General features: G+C 45.8%; 1 protein-coding gene across 1 annotated transcript in view; it reads right to left on the bottom strand.

Annotated features, from left to right (window-relative positions):
- The window catches only part of LOC139423496 (adenylate cyclase type 9-like), a 48,575-nt gene that overhangs the window by 11,013 nt on the left and 17,394 nt on the right, over window positions 1-20,168 (bottom strand). The window contains exons 3-4 of the mRNA XM_071175105.1: window positions 8,436-8,570; window positions 7,964-8,225 (exon numbers count right to left, since the gene is read on the bottom strand). Coding sequence (XP_071031206.1) covers window positions 7,964-8,225; window positions 8,436-8,570 — 397 coding nt within the window. The remainder of the gene's footprint in view (window positions 1-7,963; window positions 8,226-8,435; window positions 8,571-20,168) is intronic.

Below are 20,168 nucleotides of genomic sequence, written 5' to 3'. Positions count from 1 at the left end.
TGATATCGTTTAGCACCTTGAGCGTGGCTGAGGTACACCCGTGACCAGCTCGGAAACCAGATTGCACAGCGGAGAAGGTACGGTGGGATTCAAGATGGTCAGTGATCTGTTTGTTGACTTGGCTTTCGAAGACCTTAGATAGGCAGGGCAGGATGGATATTGGTCTGTAACAGTTTGGGTCCAGGGTGTCGCCCCCTTTGAAGAGGGGGATGACTGCGGCAGCTTTCCAATCCTTGGGGATCTCAGACGATATGAAAGAGAGGTTGAACAGGCTGGTAATAGGGGTTGCGACAATGGCGGCGGATAGTTTCAGGAATAGAGGGTCCAGATTGTCAAGCCCAGCTGATTTGTACGGGTCCAGGTTTTGCAGCTCTTTCAGAACATCTGCTATCTGGATTTGGGTAAAGGAGAACCTGGAGAGGCTTGGGCGAGTAGCTGCGGGGGGGGGGGAGCTGTTGGACGAGGTTGGAGTAGCCAGGCGGAAGGCATGGCCAGCCGTTGAGAAATGCTTGTTGAAGTTTTCGATAATCATGGATTTATCGGTGGTGACCGTGTTACCTAGCCTCAGTGCAGTGGGCAGCTGGGAGGAGGTGCTCTTGTTCTCCATGGACTTCAGTGTCCCAGAACTTTTTGGAGTTGGAGCTACAGGATGCAAACTTCTGCCTGAAGAAGTTGGCTTTAGCTTTCCTGACTGACTGTGTGTATTGGTTCCTGACTTCCCTGAACAGTTGCATATCGCGGGGACTGTTCGATGTTAGTGCAGTCCGCCACAGGATGTTTTTGTGCTGGTCGAGGGCAGTCAGGTCTGGAGTGAACCAGGGGCTATATCTGTTCTTAGTTCTGCATTTTTTGAACGGAGCATGCTTATCTAAAATGGTGAGGAAGTTACTTTTAAAGAAAGACCAGGCATCCTCAACTGACGGGATGAGGTCAATGTCCTTCCAGGATACCCGGGCCAGGTCGATTAGAAAGGCCTGCTCACAGAAGTGTTTTAGGGAGCGTTTGACAGTGATGAGGGGTGGTCGTTTGACTGCGGCTCCGTAGCGGATACAGGCAATGAGGCAGTGATCGCTGAGATCCTGGTTGAAGACAGCGGAGGTGTATTTGGAGGGCCAGTTGGTCAGGATGACGTCAATGAGGGTGCCCTTGTTTACAGAGTTAGGGTTGTACCTGGTGGGTTCCTTGATGATTTGAGTGAGATTGAGGGCATCTAGCTTAGATTGTAGGACTGCCGGGGTGTTAAGCATATCCCAGTTTAGGTCACCTAACAGAACAAACTCTGAAGCTAGATGGGGGGCGATCAATTCACAAATGGTGTCCAGGGCACAGCTGGGAGCTGAGGGGGGTCGGTAGCAGGCGGCAACAGTGAGAGACTTATTTCTGGAGAGAGTAATTTTCAAAATTAGTAGTTCGAACTGTTTGGGTATGGACCTGGAAAGTATGACATTACTTTGCAGGCTCTCTCTGCAGTAGACTGCAACTCCTCCTCCTTTGGCAGTTCTATCTTGACGGAAGATGTTATAGTTGGGTATGGAAATCTCAGAATTTTTGGTGGCCTTCCTGAGCCAGGATTCAGACACGGCAAGGACATCAGGGTTAGCAGAGTGTGCTAGAGCAGTGAGTAAGACAAACTTAGGGAGGAGGCTTCTGATGTTGACATGCATGAAACCAAGGCTTTTTCGATCACAGAAGTCAACAAATGAGGGTGCCTGGGGACATGCAGGGCCTGGGTTTACCTCCACATCACCCGCGGAACAGAGAAGGAGTAGTATGAGGGTGCGGCTGAAGGCTATCAAAACTGGTCGCCTAGGGCGTTGGGGACAGAGAATAAGAGGAGCAGGTTTCTGGGCATGGTAGAATATATTCAGGGCATAATGCGCAAACAGGGGTATGGTGGGGTGCGGGTACAGCGGAGGTAAGCCCAGGCACTGGGTGATGATGAGAGAGGTTGTATCTCTGGACATGCTGGTTGTAATGGGTGAGGTCACCGCATGTGTGGGGGGTGGGACAAAGGAGGTAACAGGGGTATAAAGAGTGGAACTAGGGGCTCCATTGTAAACTAAAACAATGATAACTAACCTGCACAACAGTATACAAGGCATATTGACATATGAGAGAGACATACAGCGAGGCATACAGTAATCACAGGTGTTGAATTGGGAGAGCTAGCTAAAACAGTAGGTGAGACAACAGCTAATCAGCTAGCACAACAACAGCAGGTAGAATGGCGATTGATTAGGCAGAGAGGGTCGGATTAACTACACACAGAGCCTAAGTGCGGCTGGGGCCGACAGATAAAACATAAACAAGCAGAATGGATTACCGTGATTAATGGACAGTCCAGCATGCATCAGCTATGTAGTCAAGTGATCAGTGTCCAAGGGGCAGCGGTGGATGGGGCAGGGAAGCTGGACTGGCGAGTGTTATCCAGGTTAGAAAACTAACAATGACCAAATAGCTTGTAGCCAGTTAGCTGGTTAGCTTCTGGAGGTTCTTGAGTGTGTTCTAAAAATGTAAAGATAATAGCGGTTCCGTATCACATTGGGTGAGGCAGGTTACCGGAAGGTATAAACAAATTAAAAATCGAAAAGGGATAGAAAGTAAATATGGGTTCAGTGAGTGTTTGGGACGCGGCGATTCAGACGGTTAGCAGGCCTGTGCTAACAAGCTAACAGTTAGTAGACGGTGCTAAACACGGTAGCAGTTAGCGGACCGGGCTAAACAAGCTAGCAGTTAGCAGGCCGAATTTGCAAGCAAGGAGATAGCAAGGGCTAGAGAGTTAGCCTTTGGGGACGTCGCGATGGGGGTATCTGTTTATTCCTCTTCATGCAGTGACATCGATGGACCGGTCGTGGGTCTGGATATTGTAGCCCAGGAGCTCAAAATGTTCCGTTTGCGATGGGAATCCGGGGATGAAAAATAAAATAAAATAATAAATAGGTCCGTTATGCTCTGGTTAGAGTCGCGTTGTTCGAACTGGCGAGAGCTTTCCGAGCTAAAGGTTAGCTGATGACCGGTTAGCTGAAGACCGCTAGCAATGTTTTGCTGAAGCTGGTAGTTCGTTGGCTAGCTTCAGTTGAGGGGTTCCAGGTCCGAAGTAAATATAAATACTTTAGGAAAAATAGCTACGTTGGGTGAGGCGGGTTGCAGGAGAGTATTTAGAAGAAGTTGAGGTTCAGCAAAAAGTTTTAAAGATATGTGAAGAAAAAAACGAAAACAAACGATATATACAAGGGACACTACACGACAATACGTCCTACTGCTACGCCATCTTGGACACATCTGTTCATCTTTCCCTCGATCCTGACTAGCTTCCCAGTACCGGCCGCTGAAAAACATCCCCACAGCTCTCATGGTCAGAGAATCTTCAGGTGCCTTTTTGCAAACTTCAAGCGGGCTTGTCTTGTGCCTTTCACTGATGAGTGACTTCTGTCTGACCACTCTACCATAAAGACCTGATTGGTGGAGTGCTGCAGAGATGGGTGTTCTTCTGGAAGGTTCTCCCATCACCACAGAGGAACTCTGTTAGAGTGAGCATTGAGTCCTTGGTCACATCCCTGACCAAGGCACTTCTCCCCTGATTGCTAAGTTTGGCTGGGCAGCCAGCTCTAGGAAGAGTCTTGGTGGTTTTTCTCCATTGAAGAATGATGGAGGCCACTGTGTTCTTGGGGACCTTCAACAGAGCAGAAATGTTTTGGTACCCTTCCCCAGATCTGTGCCTTGACACAATCCTGTCTCCGAGCTCTACAGACAATTCCTTCAACCTCATGGCTTGGTTTTTGCTCTGACATGCACTGTCAACTGTGGGACCTTTATAAAGACAGGTGTGCCTTTCTCGTGTTCAATCAATTGAATTTGCCACAAGTGGACTCCAATCAAGTTTTAGGAACATCAAGGATGATCAATGTTAACAGAATGCACCTGAGCTCAATTTCGAGTCTCATAGCAAAGGGTCTGAATACTTGTGTAAATAAGGTATCAGTTTTAATTTGATTCATTTTAGAATGAGGCTATAATGTAACAAAATGTAGAAAAGATGAAGGGGTCTGAATACTTTCTGAATGCACTGTATAGACACAACCTGTTTGAATAAAATCAAATATATATGTTGGCTACCGAGCTTGTCTGATGCTTTAAGCACTGCGATTAAAAATGACAAATTACTAAAAAGAGGGAGCCAGAGATCAATATAGCCTAACCAGAAGAAATAACCTGTTCTTGACCCCCTCCTCCCCCGGTGGCCTTGGCAGATTCTATCATTACGTTCCTAAAGTTGCCGGTAATAGGCTACACCGAAGGTCGGCAACCTTTTCCATTTGGAGTGATAAGTTGGGCTACCATTTCCACTGCTCTGCTTGTCAGTTATGATTTTTATCTGCACATTTTCAGATAACAGTTTCATTTCAGTTATAACGTTTTCAAATGTCTAAATCAACGTCATGTGGTTAATCATAATTCTATCTAAACTAAAAAATTATTTGTGCTGACTGAAGGCGAATAAACTATAAGATAGAGTCGCACACTACATATATAATGTATAGGGTAAATCATCAACATTTCGGCATCACTGTGCCTTCAGGGTAATGTCATGAATACTTGAACCAGGTTATGTAGACAAACAGTGCAATTAGTGCAACCAATCACAGGGGGGTGTGAGGGTTGAGTCAATTAGAGTTAATTAGAATTAATTGAGTGAAACTGTTAAAAATCAATAGTTTATGGCATATTAAATATTAGGCTATTGTTACCATATGCAAGCAATTGAATATTGTCCATAATATTAGCATCAACATGCATTATTGTTTAATTCAATGTCACATATTTAATGGTTTCCTATTTAATTTATATTTGTTATATGTAGTCTTTTGGTTCAACCTTAATGCATAATAAGCATCAACAGGGGGAACATATTAGGCGTATGCTAATAAGTTGTAGAAAGAATATATCAATTCATTAAAAACTTGTTCATAAGATGGGCCTGAGAGCAAAGTAAATATTCAGACCACTAGGGGGCCAAAGTTTTTAGATAGGATATCCAGTAAGCCTCCCTTAGTAGTAGTAGGATCTCCATGTTACCTCCCCTCCTTGGTAGAGCAACATGCTCAATGCCTGTGTATTTGAGGGAGCAGATTGGATGGTTAGCTTCAACAAAGTGAGCTGCTACTGGATAGTCAATGTTCTTACACCTGATTGAGCTGTGGTGTTCAGCTATGTTGCAATTGTCTTTTCGTTGTGTCCTATGTAGGCTTTTCCACATGAGAATATGTAAAAATAGCCTTCATAAAAAGCCAACAAATAAAATCATTGCAGCGCGGAGGTAGAAAATATCATGATAAAAACCCATATCCTAAAAAACCACATTGGCTACGCATACAATGTTTGAAGTTCCTTGCAGACAAGCTATCAACTATTAACTTGTTCCGGAAGAAGCTTGTGCTAGCAAACTTGCATAAAATACTCTGGGCCCTCAGAGTTTCCGTCCCAGTGAACTCCGGACAGACACAGCTGAAGGCTATTTTGTGCAAGAGATAAGAAGTAAATCAGGTATGGATTTTCTACCGGATCAGAGCATGACATTTTTTCCCCCATTTCATTCGGAGTGGTTATCGAAAGGAAGAGAGCTGGAAAGCTTTTTCAAATAGGCTACGTTGAGGAACTATTGTCAGGACAGCGGTCCTGTAGAGGTTAATGATGTAAACTAAAAGATAAACAGCGCCGGCAACAAGGAAAGCAGCCTCTGGGTGCAAGTTTTCCTGCTTGTTTACAGCCTCGCATAGTTCGTTAAGTTCCAGCGTGTTATTTCTCTTGTTCTGAGGTGGAATCTATACAACAGTCACGATAACAGCAGAGATGGATGATTGCGGTCATCAATCATCAATCTTATTATCAAGTGGCCAGTAGAATGGAGGGAAGAGGGGGCCAGTTTTCCCTTTGCCTTAATCGCGCAAATACTCCCCCTCTCGTCTCGAACGCCAGTGTTTTCACTCGGATACCCCGAAAATTACAGAGTCCAGGGCAGATTAGTCGAAGTTGAAGCTGGATTTGGCCTAAGTAACTGCCGATCTGATGTTCAAAAGTTATTGTCGGTTTTAAGAACTGATAGCGGATACGTTGTGAAAATAAAGTACAAATAAATGCCAAAATAATCCCAAATTAGCCGAGTTGGGTTAGAGCTCGCAACCTGGAGGCCACACAGTAAGGCACCATCTGTGTGTTCAGTGAGCAACTACAGACGGTAAACCGAAGAGCACAAGGAACACAAAGTTAAACAACCACCACTGGCTCTCAAAACAAAAAGCAACAGCCAATATTTATATAACCCCAGATTTTCATATTTTACATTGACCAGGAAGAGGAGCCTATAATATCTCTGACATGAGTACAAAATGCACTTTAAGAGAGCAAGAGTGTATTCGTGCCAACAGCATCCAAAGCCTTCCAAAGCAACACAGAGAGCAGCAAGGCCTTAAACAATAAGTCTTGGCTTGTTATAACACCGAGGCAGAACAAGAAATTGAGGAGAAACCAGAGACTCCCCAAAGGCCTGGTTATCATACCAGGCTTCTCACAGGGATAATTCAGACTGGGAAGAGTCTACTACATTTGGCCTTGGGAGGCAGAAGAAGAGAACCACAACAAAACAATGTGTTCTTTTTGGTTCTGGAATCTGTACCTGCCAGATTGGGTTTCTCCTGGCAGTGTTGGCTAACTGGCTAATATAGAGTCCCAGGGCTCTGTTCAACAGAAGAAGAAAAATAATTGGGCAAAATCTGCACCTCGTCATTGGCCTCATTAGGGAGAGAACAAGAAACAACAAAACATGTTTCTCCTGGTTTTGTAGCAGACATATTGGGTTCCCTCTATTCTCCAGAGCAGAGAACCCAAGTTGGCTAACAGAGAGCCCTGGATCCTGTCAGTAGGGCACACAATAGCAAAACATTTTGCAACGGTAAACTAGAATCTGGCAATTATTATTGGACAAATTCAAGAAGAACCTCCGCATTTCAGAATGCTTTAAAACGTTTTCGCCCAACTGAAGATGACCCCGACTGATGTGCCTGCTGCTGCCACTAGCCCTGGGAAAGCCCTGGGCAAGCCCTGGGGTAGGAGAAGAGGGAGTCTAGAACCAAAGGCAAGTATACATGAAAGTGACAGCTAAGTGAATAAATTGCTTGAAGCGGTGTAGAGAAGTATGAATGCATAACTATTAGGGAATACACCAACATGGCAAGACTGTTTGAGCATTAATAATAAAACCCTCAAATATATCTCAAAATGAATTTCTTACATATTCAATACACAACCCCTCATAATAAGAGCTTAGCAACAGTTTACTTAGATTCTGTGAATTCTCAAAACAAGCCAATCCAAGCACCAGAATCACCTAAGAAAATACAACTCTATTTACTTTAGATCTGAGAAAAAGGAACAATTACTCTGAAGAGGAACGTTCGTGCTGATTATTTGGGTGGTGGGTAGCCAAAGGAAATGAGCTGGCAGAGACACGTAGAACCAACGACTTGGCATGCACAAGTGTTTGGCTTCATATGACACTTCAACCAGACAGCATACCAGGCCAGACATAAATGAGAGGGAGGCTGGAGGGGAATTTTCCATTAAAGCCATGAAAGAGAAAATACAACTAGAGAATGAAGGGAAAGAAAGAGAAAGGATTGAGAGGGAAAGAGAAAAGGGGAGAGAGTGGGAAAGTAGCATTCGAGGTGTAGAACTGGGAACCCCCAGTGGCGTGACCAGATTAGGCAGAGATGCATGGTGTGAACGTTATGGAGTGAAGGAGAGCGCCTGGCCTTTGTGTTACTTGGAGAAAAGTCAGACAGGACGAGTGGAGGGAGGGAGGAGTGATGGAGACAGGGGGAGAGAGAAACCCTGGCCTCAACGACGATGTGTCCCCACCCTCCATTAGCCACAGTGCCAGACCTTGCCCCCCCCCCCCAGTACTGACCCTGGCAGGACTTGCCGGCCTGGCAGTGGGTCATGTGGTTGAGGACATTCTTCATGGTGCGGCAGTGTGGCAGGGCGCAGGCCCGCACCTCCCCATTGGCTTGCTCGCGCCGCTGGCACTTGTGGGCGTGGAGCAGGAGCACCAGCTGCTGTTGGATCAGTTTGCGCTTCTCCGGGTCGGCCGTGGGGCCAGAGATGGATACACTGCCGGGCACAGGGACCATGCCCACCGAGGGCACCTGCTGCCCGGGCTGCTGCTGGAGCTGGAGGGGTGGAGGAAAGAGGGGGGGATATGTTAAAGAACCTCTACCTCAAAATAATTGCACCTAACTACAGTGACAGGATCCCAGGATCAATGCAAAGCCTTGACATTTGCACATAACATACAGAGAGAACAGGAAACACTCCTGAAAAAAAGTTGTGCACTCTTTAGGGAATAGGGTGCCAGACTAGGTGTGGACAGGAGGACTCACCAGGTTTGGCACGCTGGTGACGGCGGTAAGGGGTGCTGCCTTGTTCTGAAGCTGCTGGGGGTTCACCCCTTGCCCTGCCCCCCCCTGGCCATACTGACCACCAAACGGACTGCCACCGTTACTGCCCAGGCCCAACTGAAATAACAAAAAGGAGAGAGAAGAAGGAGAGAATGGGAGAGGGGAGAAAATGTCAGGAAGCATTTAAAAACACCGTCCATGTAAATAACTAAGTCGCTCTGGATAAGAACTTCAGTTAAATGACCAAAAATGTATCAAGTGTCAATTCCATTTCAACAAGCCAAGCACACAAACCCAAATCTCAAAACATGGAAAATGCTCCCAGCATCAATTTGTCTTCTCCAATTCTGCACCAATTTGTCAACAAGCAGATCTCCCAGTGAGGTCTATGCCAGTCACAGCTCGTACATGGTGCCATTATAGCTCTGCCAACTTGGTCCCACCACAACCCTGCTAGTGCCAACACAGCTCAGCCATAGCCCCACACCACAACCCTACTGCCAGAGTTTGAGCTGCAGGCTGAGGAGCCAGAGGGCCTTGGCTGCATCCCTCCTCTTCCTTCCCACTTTCTCCCTCAGTACCCCTTCATCTCTTCCTCTCCATCTACAATCACCCCAGCTATCACTTTCCTAATTCTCCCTTCCACAGCATGGAGAAGCCAGACAGAGACCAGGCTTAGACCACGGCAGGTGGCAGAAACACCCTCCCTCCCTCCATCCATCCATCCCCCGGGGAACAGTCCCCCCCAGGCTGTTGACAGCGCTCCAGCAGACCAGATAAAAAGGCCCAGCTGAGGCAACCAGAAACCAGCAGCTTAATTCAAACACACACACACAGCTGAAGATAGATGGAGGTGGGTTGGGGCCTATCTTTCTGTCTCTCGCTGACACTCCACACAGACGAGCACTGAAGAAAAGTGCCCGCCGTGCACTCCAGACACTCCTCCTCCTCCTCCTCATTCTGACACACTCCACACAGCAGCCAGCTCTGCTTTGAGCCTTGCCACTCCACTGTCAGACGAGAGCGACAGAGACACAGGAGTGTATTCAGCTAACCTTATCCCTCCCTGTCTTCCCTAATCCCTCCCTGTCTTCCCTATTCCCTCCCTGTCTTCCCTATTCCTCCTTTCACACGCACCCCCTTATTCTGCATCTGATGAAGTGATTTACTGCCCAATGGAACGGCAGAGAGCCATGGAAAGAGGAAGATCACACACCCAGAAAGGAGATTTACAACCTAGCAAAATGCAGTCAACAGACCACAACAAAGACCATCACCATGAAGAGACACTTTCTCCATGCCCCTCTCCATCTCTCTGAAACAACTCAACTACAACCAATATGCTCTCGTTCAGTCTCTCTATCCCCTCTACGTCACACACCAAACTAATCACCACTGAGTTTCTCAATCTCACACCCATACCAAACTCCTACAGGTTCTCTCCGCGGACTGGTCTCCATGTAAACACACAACTATAAACACTGTTAAGACCCCCTCTCTGTGTTGAGGTTACAGACAGGCAGTACCTCTCATTAGACAACAGAGACTGCAGAATGGATGGTTTCCTATTGGTTTCCTGTGAAACCACATAAGAGCAGTGTCACTGAGGCTTAGGTAAACAATGCCTAGCAATCTACACACACACTGTTATAATCAACTGTAGAATCCCCTAAGGACAGTGATTGAGTAGAAGATGAGAATGTTAACTCAATATTAGTCCATAGCAGTTCGTCACAACTAGAATTCTAGTTCTAATTCTATGCACAGAGCTTGCAACTGAATAATGCTGCCAACAGATATCTAATGTCCTTAAAAAAAACAGACTCAAGCCAATAGGCAACCAGCTTGTCACATGTGCATCCCATTGTACAAAAAGAGAGCAGTTATGAGTCTGCAGTGCTGTTGGTGGAGATGTTTTTAAATTGTCCTCCAAGGACACTGGCGCGCTGTTAGAAATGTATCATCCCGTTAGAAACAAAAATCAGGCGTTGTAACGAAAGGCTACGGAGGTTCTCACCTCTCATTAATTCATTGGGCAATTAAGCCAGTGAATTAAGCCCAGTAAAAACTTAAGCACTGGCTTGGTGTTTGACACAGAGGCAGCATCAGAAATTGGTGTAGTAGAGCTGTACTAGGCACAGGGGAGGCTGGCTAAGTGGTTCCTGGTTCCAGATCTGTTTAGGGACCATAGAAAGGGGCAAGACAAGACCAATATATCTGGGACCAGGCTATGGCTATAAGTAATGATTATATACACCGCTCAAAAGTTTGTCACTTAGAAATGTCTTTGTTTTTGTCCATTAAAATATTGTCAAATTGATAAGAAATGCAGTGTAGACATTGTTAATGACTATTGTAGCTGGAAACGGCTGATTTTTTATGGAATATCTACATAGGCGTACAGAGACCCATTATCAGCAACCATTACTCCTGTGTTCTAATGGCACAGTGTGTTAGCTAACCCCTGCTTAAGCAGGGGGACACGTCTGGCACTGCAGGATTTCAGTCCCTGGCGGCGTAGTGTGTTACTGATGGTAGGCTTTGTTACTTTGGTCCCAGCTCGCTGCAGGTCATTCACTAGGCCCCCCCCGTGTGGTTCTGAGATTTTTGCTCACCGTTCTTGTGATCATTTTGACCCCACGGGCGAGATCTTGCGTGGAGCCCCAGATTGAGGGAGATTATCAGTGGTCTTGTATGTCTTCCATTTCCTAATAATTGCTCCCACAGTTGATTTCTTCAAATCAAGCTGCTTACCTATTGCAGACGCAGTCTTCCCAGCCTGGTGCAGGTCTACAATTTTGTTTCTTGTGTCTTTTGACAGCTCTTTGGTCTTGGCCATAGTGGAGTTTGGAGTGTGACTGTTTGAGGTTGTGGACAGGTGTCTTTTATACTGATAACAAGTTCAAACAGGTGCCATTAATACAGGTAACGAGTGGAGGACGGAGGAGCCTCTTAAACCTCTTGGAACTACCGCTCCCGGATCCGGGAGAATTGTCATCAACTGACACTAATTAGCATAACGCAACAGACAAAAAATATTACTAGAAAATATTCATATTCATGAAATCACAAGTGAAATATATTGAAACACAGCTTAGCCTTTTGTTAATCACCCTGTCATCTCCAATTTTGAAATTATGCTTTACAGCCAAAGCAAGACAAGCATTTGTATAAGTTTATCGATAGCCTAGCATAGCATTATGCCTAGCTAGCAGCAGGCAGCTTGGCCACGAAAATCAGAAAAGCAATCAAATTAAATAGTTTACCTTTGATGAGCTTCGGATGTTTTCACTCACGAGACTCCCAGTTAAATAGCAAATGTTCCTTTTTTCCATAAAGATTATTTTTGTAGCCGGAATAGCTCCGTTTGTTCTTCACGTTTGGCTGAGAAATCGACCGGAAATTGCGGTCACGACAACGCCGAAAAATATTTCAAATTAGATCCATAATATCGACAGAAACATGGCAAACGTTTTTTATAATCAATCCTCAAGGTGTTTTTCAAATATCTATTTGATAATATATCAACCGGGTCAGTTGGCTTCTTAGTAGGAGCGAAACAATGGCCGCATTTGTCTATTACGCACAAAACACTCTGAGAGTCACCAGGTGACCACTTACGCAATGTTGTCGCTCACGCTTTTTTTAAAAATAAAAGCCTGAAACTATGTCGTGACACTAGACACATCAGGGAAGCCATAGAAAAAGGAATCTGGTTGATATCCCTTTCACTGCTCAATAGGGACGCATAGGAACGCAGAGGTTTCTAAATAAGAGTCACTTCCTGATTGGATTTTTCTCAGGCTTTCGCCTGCAATATCAGTTCTGTTATACTCAGACAATATTTTTACAGCTTTGGAAACTGTAGAGTGTTTTCTATCCTAAGCTGTCAATTATACGCATATTCGATTATCTGGTCCTGAAAAATAGCCCATTTACTTTGGGAATGTTATTTTTTTTAAATGAAAATAGTGCCCCCTAGTTTCAAGAGAGCCAGAAATCTTGCTTGTTTGTAGTTGACCAAATACTTATTTTCCACCATAATTTGCAAATAAATTCATTAAAAATCCTACAATGGGATTTTCTGGATTTTTTTTCTTCTCATTTTGTCTGTCATAGTTGAAGTGTACCTATGATGAAAATTACAGGCCTCTCTCATCCTTTTAAGTGGGAGAACTTGCACAATTGGTGGCTGACTAAATACTTTTTTTGCCCCACTGTACCTTCTGGAGTGTGTGCTGCTATGGTGACCAGTGAGCTGAGAGAAGGCTGGGCTTAACCTAGCAGAGACTTGTAGATGACCTGGAGCCAGGGGTTGTGGCGACGAGTATGAAGCGAGGGCCAGCCAACGAGAGTGTACAGGTCGCAGTGGTGGGTGGTGTATGGGGCTTTGGTAACAAAACGGATTGCACTGTGATAGACTGCATCCAATTTGTTGAGTAGGGTATTGGAGGCTATTTTGTAAATGACATCGCCAAAGTCGAGGATTGGTAGGATGGTCAGTTTTACAAGGGTATGTTTGGCAGCATGAGTGATGGATGCTTTGTTGCGAAATAGGAAGCCAATTCTAGATTTCATTTTGGATTGGAGATGTTTAATATGAGTCTGGAAGGAGAGTTTAGTCTAACCAGACGCCTAGGTATTTGCAGTGGTCCACATATTCTAAGTCAGAACCGTCCAGAGTAGTGATGCTGGGCGGGCGGGCAGCGGTTGAAGAGCATGCATTTAGTTGTACTTGCATTTAAGAGCAGTTGGATGGCATTGAAGCTCATCTGGAGGTTAGTTGACACAGTGTCCAAAGAAGGGCCAGAGGCATACAGAATGGTGTCCGTCTGCGTAGAGGCGGATCAAAGAATCACCAGCATCAAAAGCGACGTCATTGATGAATACAGTTTGGGGTGTGAGAGGAGTCGGCCCGAGAACTGAACCCTGTGGAACCCCCATTGAGACTGCCAGAGGTCCGGACAACAGGTCCTCCGATTTGACATACTGAACTCTGTCAGAGAAGTAGTTGGTGAACCAGGTGAGGCAATCATTTGAGAAACCAAGGCTGTTGAGTCTGCCAATAAGAATGTTGTGATTGACAGAGTCAAAAGCCTTGGCCAGGTCAATTAATAGGGCTGCACAGTAATGTCTCTTATCGATGGCAGTGATATGGTTTAGGACCTTGAGCGTGGCTGGGGTGCACCCATGACCAGCTCTGAAAACAGATTGCATAGCGGAGAAGGTATGGTGGGATTCGAAATGGTCGGGAATCTGTATGTTAACTTGGCTTTGAAGACCTTAGAAAGGCAGGGTAGAATAGATATAGGTCTGTAGCAGTTTGGGTCTAGAGTGTCTCCCCCTTTGAAAAAGGGGATGACCGTGGCAGCTTTCCATTCTATGGGAATCTCAGACGATACGAAAGAGAGGTTGAACAGGCTAGTAATGGGGGTTGCAACAATTTCAGCAGATAATTGTAGAAAGAGAGGGTCCAGACTGTCCAGCCCGGCTGATTTGTAGGGGTCCAGATTTCGCAGCTCTTTCAGAACATCAGCTATCTGGATTTGGGTGGAGAAGTGGGGGAGGTTTGGGCGAGTTGCTGTGGGGAGCGCAGGGCTATTGACTGGGGTAGGGGTAGCCAGGTGGAAAGCGTGGCAAACCGTAGAGAAATGCTTATTGAAATTCTCAATTATAGTGGATTTATCGGTGGTAACAGTGTTTCCTAGCCTCAGTGCAGTGGGCAGCTGGGAGGAGGTGCTCTTATTCGCCATGGACTTTACAGTGTGTCCCAGAACTTTTTAAAGTTTGTGCTACAGAATGCACATTTCTGCTTGAAAAAGCTAGCCTTGGCTATCCTAATTGCCTGTGTATATTTGTTCCTAACTTCCCTGAAAAGTTGCACATCACGGGGGCTGTTCGATGCTAATGCAGAACGCCACAGGATGTTTTTGTGCTGGTCAAGGGCAGTCAGGTCTGGAGAGAACCAAGGGCTATATCTGTTCCTGGTTCTATTTTTTTTTTAATGATGCATGCTTATTTAAGATGGTGAGGAAGGCACTTTTCAAGAATAACCAGGAATCCTCTACAGATGGGATGAGGTCAATATCCTTCCTGGATACCCGGGCCAGGTCGATTAGAAAGGCCTGCTCGCTGAAGTGTTTAAGGGAGCGTTTGACAGTGATGCGGGGTGGTAGTTTGACCGCAGACCCATTACGGACGCGCAGGCAATGAGGCAGTGATCGCTGAGATCTTGGTTGAAAACAGCAGAGGTGTATTTGGAGAGCAAGTTGGTTCAGATGATATCTATGTGCTCGTGTTTACGGATTTGTGTTGTACCTCGTGGGTTCATTGATAATGTGTGTGAGATTGAGGGCATCAAGCTTAGATTGTAGGATGGCCGGTGTGTTAAGCATATCCCAGTTCAGGTCACCTAGCAGCACGAACTCTGAAGATCGATGGGGGGCAAACAATTCACATGTGATGTCCAGGGCACAGCTGGGGGCAGAGGGTGGTCTATAGCAAGCGGCAACAGTGAGAGACGTGTTTCTGGAAAGATGGATTTTTAGAAGTAGAAGTTTGAATTGTTAGGGTACAGACCTGGATAGTAAGACAAAACTCGGCAGGCTCTCTGCAGTAGATTGCAACACCGCCCCCTTGGGCAGGTCTATCTTGTCGAATGTTATAGTTGGACATTTCAGGGTTTTGGGTGGACTTCCTAAGCCAGGATTCAGACACGGCTAGGACATCCGGGTTAGCAGTGTGTGCTAAAGCAGTGCATACAAACTTCGGGAGGAGATTCTAATGTTAACATGCATGAAGCTATTGGTATAGTGGCCCAGGAAATTGGCCGATGTATCTATACAGCTAACAGTCCAGCTGTGGCTGCCGGATGGGCATTCAGGGGTGGTCGCGATGTAGAGGCCAGTGGAGTACCCCCTCGAGCAGATTACATCATAGTCCAGTCGTGAAGGATCAGCGGGGTTCCGTGCCCCATACCGGCAGTAGAAGGGGTCTGGGTATTGTAGCCCAGGAGTGACTGATGGGCCTCTTTAGCTAGCCGGGAGAAAGGGCCTAGCATGGGCTAGCTCCAGGCTAATTGGTGTTTGCTTCGGGACCGACGTTAGCCAATACTCAGATAGCAGCTAGCTAGCTGCAAAGATCCAGGTGAAAATGTCCAGAGCATGTGGTAGGAATCCGTGGATATGGAGAGAAAATAGGTCTGGTATGCTCTAGTTTGAGTCGCGTTGTACAAACTGGCGAGAGCTTTCCGAGCTAAAGGTTAGCTGATGATCGCTAGCAGTGGTTAGCTGACTACTAGCTGGTAGCTAGTGAGCTGGCTAGCTTCTGTTGGGGGATTTTGGATTCAAGGTGAATAATACTTTAGAAAAAAAACAGATCCGCACCACATTGAGTGAGGCGGGCTGGGTTGCAGAGTGTTTAGAAGTTGAGTTTTTTTTTAAATATATGCAAAGAAAAATATATATATTTCAAAAGACGTCTGACTATAGCCGGAAATCTGCCGTTTCCGGGTATAGTAGTCATTTACAGCATTAACAATGTCTACATTGTTAATGCTGATCAATTTGATGTCATTTTAAAATGGACAAAACATGTGTTTCTCTTTCACAAAGAAGGACATTTCTAAGTGACCCCAAACTTTTGAATGGTAGTGTACATATAAATACGGATGAGCAATGACCGAGTGACATAGGCAAGATGCAATAGATTGTATAATATACAGTATTTACATATGAGATGAGTAATGTAAGATGTGTAAACACTATTAAAGTGGCATTATTAAAGTGACTAGTGATCCAGTTATTAAAGTTTTGTGGGCAGCAGCCTCTCTGTTAATGACGGGCTGTTTAACGGTCTGATGGCCTTGAGATAGAAGCTGTTTTTCAGTCTCTCGGTCCCAGCCTTGATGCACCTGTACTGACCTCGCCTTCTGGATGGTAGCGGAGTGGCTCGGGTGGTTGATGTCCTTGATGATCTTTTTGGCCTTCATGTGACATGGGGTGCTGTAGGTGCCCTGGAGGGCCGGAAGTTTGCCCCCGGTGATGCGTCGTGCTGACCACACCACCCTCTGGAGAGCCCTGCGGTTGTGGGTGGTGCAGTTGCCATATCAGGCGGTGATACAGCCCGACAGGATGCTCTCAATTGTGCATCTGTAAAAGTTTGTGAGGACTTTAGGTTAAATTTCTTCGGCCTCCTGAGGTTGAAGTGGCACTGTTTCGCCTTCACCACACTGTGTGGGTGGACCATCTCAGTTTGTCTGCGATGTGTACGCCAAGGAACTTCAAACTTTCCACCTTCTCCACTGCTGTCCCGTCGATGTGGATAGAGAGGTGCGCCCTCTGCTGTTTCCTGAAGTCCACGATCACATCCTTTGTTTTGTTGACGTTGAGTGAGAGGTTGATATCCTGACACCACACTCCCGAGTGCCCTCACCTCCTCCCTCAGGCTGTCTCGTTGTGGTTGGTAATCAAGCCTACTACTGTTGTGTCGTCTGCAAACTTGATGATTGAGATGGAGGCGTGCATGGCCACGCATGTCATGGGTGAACAGGGAGTACATGAGGGGGCTGAGCATGCAACCTTGTGGGGCCCCAGTGTTGAGTATCAGCGAAGTGGAGATGTTTCCTACCTTCACCAATTGGGTGCAGCCCGTCAGGAAGTCCAGGCCCCGTCAGGAAGTCCAGGCCCCAATTGCACAGGGCGGCATTGAGACCCAGGGCCTCAAGCTTAATGATGAGCTTGGAGGGTACTATGGTGTTGAATGCTGAGCTGTAGTCAATGAACCGCATTCTTACATAAGTATTCCTCTTGTCCAGATGGGATAGGGCAGTGTGTAGTGCAGTGGTTCTTAACCTGGGTTCGATCGAACCCCAGGGGTTCGGTGAGTCAGTCTCAGGGGTTCGGCAGAGATCAAGACACACATTCGATTAATATGATTCGTGATGACACGCTCCGCTTGGCCATCATTGGCTGCAGGTGATCACGCTACATCGCTTGGCCTATCTGTGCTGCAGGGAATTTGGTGCGCTCAGTAGTCGACTTGTGATTTCTTTCTTAATATTTTAATCCCTTCATACTTACTATGTCGAGCAAAAAAAGAAAGTGGTCGGACGAATATGTACAATATGGATTTACATGTATAACCGAACGTGATGGGAGTCAGTGTCCTAACTGCATGATTTGCAATGCCAAGTTGAGCAATTCTAGTCTAGCACCGGCAAAACTAAGAGAACACTTCCTTAAGCTGCATGGCGATGGAAAATACAAGAACACAACGCTCGCTGAATTCAAGGTGAAGAGAGCCAGATTCGATGAAAAGGCTACTCTGCCTGTTCTCGGCTTTGTACCCATCAACAAACCGATCCTCACAGCATCGTACGAAGTTGCTTACCTGATCGCAAAGCAGGACAAACCACACACCATTGGTGAAACACTCATAAAACCAGCTGCGTTGAAGATGGCGAATATCATGCTGGGAAAAGAGGCCGAAGTTAAGTTATCCCAAATTCCTCTTTCGAATGACACCATCAGCGACAGAATAGAGGACATGAGCAAAGACATCTTGGCTCAAGTAGTTGCAGATCTGATTTCAAGCCCGGCAAAATTCAGCCTTCAACTCGACGAGACCACAGACGTTTCCAATCTAAGCCAGCTTGCTGTATTCGTGCGCTATGTGAAAGACGACATGATAAAGGAAGAACTTTTATTTTGTAAGCCTCTTACAACAACAACTAAGGCAGCCGATGTGAAGAAACTTGTGGATGACTTCTTCAAAGACAACAATCTTTCGTGGGATATGGTTTCTGCAGTTTGTACGGACGGAGCTCCAGTCATGCTGGGAAGAAAGTCTGGTTTTGGTGCGCTAGTGAAAGCCGATGCACCACACATCATTGTTACGCATTGTATTCTGCACAGGCATGCGTTGGCAACAAAAACCTTGCCTCCAAAACTGGCAGAAGTATTAAAAATTGTAGTGGAATGTGCGAACTAGTGCTCTGCGGCATCGCATCTTCAGTGAGCTGTGTAAAGAAATGGGCGCTGAAATCGAGGTACTTCTGTACCATTCTAACGTTAGGTGGTTATCCCGGGGACAGGTGCTGAATCGTGTTTTTGCAGTGCGTGTGGAATTAGCCCTGTTTTTGCAAGAGCACCAACATTGTCATGCAGATTGCTTCAAAAATTCTGAGTTCATTCTCATTTTAGCGTACATGGCCGATATCTTCGCAGCTCTCAATCAAAAGATGCAGGGCGGTGGAGTCAACATCATCGAAGCGGAGGAAAACCTGAAGGCTTTTCAAAAAAAGCTACCGTTATGGAAACGACGAACAGAGAACAATAACTTCGCAAACTTTCCCCTGCTGGACGACTGTGTAAGTAAGATCGAAGATGTATCTGGAATCGGAGACATTTCTGTACCCGCTGAACTGAAGCAAGCAATTGCCACGCACTTAGATGAGCTTGCAAATTCTCTCGACGGATACTTCCCTACAAGAGAGTCATATCCAGCATGGGTGAGACAGCCGTTCACGTTTAGTGTTGAGACAGATGTCAATGATGAATACCTCGATGAAATCATTGAAATTCAGCAGAGCCAGGTTCAACAGCAACTCTTCAGAACAACAACGCTTTCAACGTTTTGGTGTCAACAAATGGTAACGTACCCTGTTATTGCTAAGAAAGCTCTGGAGATTTTCATACCGTTTGTTACAACATAAAAACGAAGAAAGGGAACAGACTTTGTTGCGAAAATGACATGAGAGTGGCACTTGCCAAGGTGAAGCCGCGCATTTCTGAACTGGTCTCTGAAAGGCAACAGCAGAAGTCACACTGATTTGCAGTAAATATTCATTATTATGTTTTTGTTTTTGTGTGAAAATGATCATCTGTGTGAAAATGTTTTGATGATTTTGTTCTTTGAACACAGTGATGTTGATGCACGGTTCATTTTGTGCACCAGTCAAATATATACCTATGTTTTGAATTTTTTTTTTTTTTTTCAATTAAGGGTTCGGTGAATGCGCATATGAAACTGGTGGGGTTCAGTACCTCCAACAAGGTTAAGAACCACTGGTGTAGTGTGATGGCGGCAGGGTAGCCTAGTGGTTGGAGCGTTGGACTAGTAACCGAAAGGTTGCAAGCTCGAATCCCCGAGCTGACAAGGTACAAATCTGTCGTTCTGCCCCTGAACAGGCAGTTAACCCACTGTTCCTAGGCCGTCATTGAAAATAAGAATTTGTTCTTAACTGACTTGCCTAGTAAAATAAACGGTAAAATATTTGTGGACCTATTGAGGCGGTAGGCAAATTGAAGTGGGTCTAGGGTGACAGGTAAGGTGGAGGTGATATGATCCTTGACTAGTCTCTCAAAGCACTTCATGATGAGAGAAGTAAGTGCTACGGGGCAATAGTAACTGAAGTAAATTACTATTGTCTTCTTGGGTACAGGAACAATGTTGGCCATCTTGAAGCATGTGGGGACAGAAGACTGGGGCAGGGAGAGAATGAATGTGTCCGTAAACACACCAGCCAGCTGGTTCGCACACGCTCTGAGGACGTGCCGTCTGGGCATTACGAGTTGGTGGGACATTCACATGCATTTTTCCCAGTAAAAGGGTTGTATTTCCGAGTTCCCAACATGACCGCAACATGTGACATGATTCTTTCTTAATGGTTTGGCCCATGCGGAGGGCATTTATTCTACACAGTGCCACAGTAAC

Source organism: Oncorhynchus clarkii, chromosome 13 (genome assembly GCF_045791955.1).
Source record: "Oncorhynchus clarkii lewisi isolate Uvic-CL-2024 chromosome 13, UVic_Ocla_1.0, whole genome shotgun sequence".
Taxonomy (NCBI): domain Eukaryota; kingdom Metazoa; phylum Chordata; class Actinopteri; order Salmoniformes; family Salmonidae; genus Oncorhynchus; species Oncorhynchus clarkii.
Note: the sequence above shows the minus strand (reverse complement) of the source record. Positions and strands in the feature narration are given on the sequence as shown.